This window comes from Piliocolobus tephrosceles, chromosome 11 (assembly GCF_002776525.5).
Source record: "Piliocolobus tephrosceles isolate RC106 chromosome 11, ASM277652v3, whole genome shotgun sequence".
In the NCBI taxonomy this organism is placed as follows: domain Eukaryota; kingdom Metazoa; phylum Chordata; class Mammalia; order Primates; family Cercopithecidae; genus Piliocolobus; species Piliocolobus tephrosceles.
The window spans coordinates 105113287-105117557 of record NC_045444.1 but is presented as its reverse complement, the minus strand read 5'-3'; the positions used below and the strand labels follow the sequence as shown (position 1 = coordinate 105117557).

The following is a 4271-nucleotide window of genomic DNA, read 5'->3' as shown; positions in this document are numbered from 1 at the left end:
AAAAAAAAAAAAAAAAAAAAAAAAAGATTACTGTTGACTTGCAAGGTTGTACTAAGGACTAAATGAAATGAGGAATGTGAAAGTTCCTTGTAAATTATTTATTATTAATGTAAATTTCTCACAATCTGAAGGGAATGGAGGGCAGGAAATGAGTCTACTGAAGAGGCAAGAGGAAGAAACTTTGAAGACCAAGAGGGTGTATTTCAGCTCGTTAAAAGCTAAATAACTGGCCTCCTTATTCCCCCAGCCAGGGGCTAACTGGCTTTCTGGCTCAGGGGCTTAGAGACTCAAGAACCACTTGAATTGAAGACAATTCAGGAAAGGGCAGAGAGCCAGCATTTAAAGGAATAGCAAACAGGAACCATGAAAGAAGAACCAGAGGAAAAGGAATCGTTTGTACTACAGAAGAGGCCAAAGAAAGAGGATCAAGGGTTTTCCGTTTCCAGTGAGAGCAAAGCTGGTATCAGAAAGAACTTCCTGAAAGTAAAGGAGGGAGGCTGAGACGAGTGGATCACAAGGTCAGGAGATCGAGACCATCCTGGCTAACACGGTGAAACCCCATCTCTAGTAAAAAATACAAAAAACTAGCTGGGCAAGGTGGCGAGCGCCTGTAGTCCCTGCTACCCGGGAGGCTGAGGCAGGAGAATGGCGTGAACCCGGGAGGCGGAGCTTGCAGTGAGCTGAGATCCGGCCACAGCACTCTAGCCTGGGTGACAGAGCGAGACTCCGTCTCAAAAAAAAAAAAAAGAAAAAAGAAAGTAAAGGAAACATGAGCATAATGGAGGAATGGGGAGCCATGGACTCTTCTTCCTCCTGAGAGATGTAGCACCTCAGAGGAAATCTCTGTCTTGTCTGAACAGGGAATGCCTGCCCTCCTTTGGGAGGAGTGGTTAAATGAGAATGATTGGGTAGGGATCAGGATAGGGATAGACTCAACCTCCACTCAGGCAGATGGCTGCTTGTCTCTGGACCTTGTAATCATGCCCCTCTCTCCAACCCCTATGTCTGGTGCCTCTCCACCTGATTCATCTTACCACTGTCTGAAGGTTCATAGCGGTCAATGAGTTCCAGAGCAAGCTCGGAGGTGCAGTCTCTCTCCTTCTGCTCCTCTCGGAGGAAATCCAAAAATTCCAGCAGAGTCAGCTTCTGCCCATCAGCTGAAAAACTTTCAAATAGTTCTTGCACCTCAGCACGTTTAGTCAATGCCTTATAGAACTGTACAAATTCTTCTCCTTCCAGAGTCCCAGACTGGGACGTGTCTGCTGCCTGCAAGAGAGGGTTTAGGGGAGAGTGAATGTACCTTTTAATGGGAAAGATTATGATCTTTTTATTTTAATTTTTAAAAAATTTTTAAATGTTTGTGGGTACATAGGTGTATATATTCATACGATAAATTAGATGTTTTGATATAAGCATGCAATGTGAAATAAGCACATCATGGAGAACGGGAAATGTTATGACCTTGACTTGCACTGTAAAAGCAATTTTACAGACAGATAGATCCAAACATGCTTCCATAATACTCCCACGGAACTCCTAACATTTAGTGTTCATAGAATAAATCACTTCAGTAGGTAAGAAGCAAAAGTTTAGCCATACCATTTGCTACTAGAGAAAATTTTCAACTAGAAATAATTAAATCTCCCAAAGGTCCCTAAAAGGTCAGAAGATCCCTCCTCCTATTTACTCACATTCCAGCTGGGGTTTTCCATTATTCTAGGCACCTGTGAAATTCTGGCCATGGACAGAGAGGTCCTTGAGGTCCAACATAATAACATATTGTTATTTACCTTTCATAGAATTACGACTTTTCAACAAGACTGAAAGGCAAGAATCACCCCCTATACTTCCCATCAAGCCTAGAGCATTGAGCCTAGCACTTAGGGCACATAGCAGAGATTTAACAATTGAGTGTTGTGAACTGGGGTCAGAGGACTTCTGGCCAAATGAAAATGTGGCCTGGTTGGCTGTTGGAAATCCTTCCCCGCAGACTCACCTGAAAAAGACTGAAGGCATATTCTTGGTCCATTTCCACATTCATTAGGTGCAATAACCGCTGAACTTCTTGGAAACTCATCTTACCATCCTGATTTTTGTCTCCACGTTGAAACCAGTCACTCAGCCATCCAGGTATGAGTCAAGGCAAAAGTACTAATGTGTCTGTTTGTGTGTGGAGTTGTGTGTGCACATTCATCCACTTACATCTCTCCCGTCTTTCCTGCCAGTCTCTCTCCCCGGTGCCAATCCATTCTCCACACAGCTTCTAGAATAATCTCTCTAGAGTACCAATCTGTCTTGTCACTGTATGGCCCAGGCACCTGCAGGGACCTCCCTGTTGCCTGCAGAAAGACATCTATATTCTGGCCAGACACAATGGCTCACTCCTGTAAACCCAGTACTTTGGAAGGCCAAGGTGGGTGGATCACATGAGGTCAGGAGTTTCGAGACCAGCCTGGCCAACATGGTGAACTCCCATCCCTACTAAAAATACAAAAAATTTATCTGGGTGTGGTGGCACACACCTGTTGTTCCAGCTACTAGGGAGGCTGAGACATGAGAATCGCTTGAATCAGGGAGGCAGAGGTTGCATGGAGCCGAGATCGCACCACTGCATTCCAGCCTGGGTGATGGAGTGAGATTCCGTCTCAAAACAAAAAAAGTCCATATTCCTTTAGGCGTTTTTGTTTTTGTTTTTGAGACGGAGTCTTGCGCTGTCGCCCAGGCTGGAGTGCAGTGGCGTGATCTCAGCTCACTGCTACCTCCACCTCCCAGGTTCACGTCATTCTCTTACCTCAGCCTCCCGAGTAGCTGGGACTACAGGCGTCCACCACCACACCGGCTAATTTTTTTTTTTTTTTTTTTGAGATGGAATCTTGCTCTGTCGCCCAGGCTGGAGAGTGCAGTGGCCCGATCTCAGCTCACTGCCAGCTCCGCCTCCCGGGTTCACGCCATTCTTCTGCCTCAGCCTCCCGAGTAGCTGGGACTACAGGCGCCCGCCACCACGCCTGGCTAATTTTTTGTATTTTTAGTACAGATGGGGTTTCACAGTGTTAGTCAGGATGGTCTCGATCTCCTGACCTCATGATCCTCCCACCTCGGCCTCCCAAAGTGCTGGGATTACAGGTGTGAGCCACCGCGCCCGGCCTTTTTTTTTTTTTTTTTGAGACAGAGTCTCACTTTGTCCAGGCTGGAGTGCACTAGGGCGATCTTGGCTCACTGCAACTGCCATCTCCTGGGTCCAAGAGATTATCCTGCCTCAGTCTCCTGAGTAGCTGAGATTACAGGCGCCCACCACCATACCTGGCTGTTTTTGTTTGTTTGTTTGTTTTAGACAGAGTCTCGCTCTGTTGCCCAGGCTGAAGTAAAGTGGTGTAATCATGGCTCACTACAGCCTTGAGCTCCCAGACCAAAGTGATCCTCCCACCCCAGCCTCTCAAGTAGCTGGGACTATAGGTGTGCACCACCACACCTGGCTACTTTGTTTATTATAAATAAAGAAATAAAAATTCTTTTATAATTAAAGAAAAAAAATTTTTTGGAGACAGAGTCTTACTCTGTCACCCAGGCTAGAGTGCAGTGGCACCATCTCGGCTCCCTGCAACCTTTTCCAGTTCAAGTGATTCTCGTGCCTCAGCCTCCGGAGTAGCTGGGATTGCAGACATGTGTCACCATGCCCAGCTAATTTTTTTGTATTTTTCTTGTAGAGGTGGGGTTTCACCACATTGTCCAGGCTGGTGTCAAACTCCTAGCCTCAGGTGATCCACCAGCCTAAGCTTCTCAAAGTGCTTGGATTAATTACAGGTGTGAGCTACTGCACCTGGCCACACCTGGCTAATTTAATTTTTTAAAGTTTATTTTATGGGTCAGGTGCAATGGCTCACACCTGTAATCCCAGCACTTTGGGAGGCTGAGGCGGGCAGATCATGTGAGCCCAGGAGTTAGAGACTAGCCTGAGCAATGTGGCAAAATCCCATCTCTACAAAACAAAACAAAAAATTAGCCAGGTGGATTACATGCCTGTAATCCCAGCTGCTTGGGAAGCTGAGGTGGGAGGATTGCTTGAGCCCAGGCTGTCACGGCTGCAGTGAGCCAAGATTGTGCCACTGCACTCCCGCTTGGGTGACAGAGTGAGACCCTGTTTCAAATAAAAAAACTTATTTTATGGTGCTCTACACATTCAGGGAAACTTCTCTAGTAATGAACAATAGCAATTATCCCTGAAAGTATAGTCTTCCAGTTGACTTTTTTTTTTTTTTTTTTTTTTTTTTTTT

General features: G+C 45.8%; 1 protein-coding gene across 1 annotated transcript in view; it reads right to left on the bottom strand.

Annotated features, from left to right (window-relative positions):
* Positions 1 to 4271, bottom strand: part of PLCD4 (phospholipase C delta 4) — a 21715-nt gene that overhangs the window by 13205 nt on the left and 4239 nt on the right. Inside the window, exons 4-5 of the mRNA XM_023221205.2 lie at positions 1997 to 2126; positions 1035 to 1266 (exon numbers count right to left, since the gene is read on the bottom strand). Of these exons, the coding sequence (XP_023076973.1) occupies positions 1035 to 1266; positions 1997 to 2126 (362 nt within the window). The remainder of the gene's footprint in view (positions 1 to 1034; positions 1267 to 1996; positions 2127 to 4271) is intronic.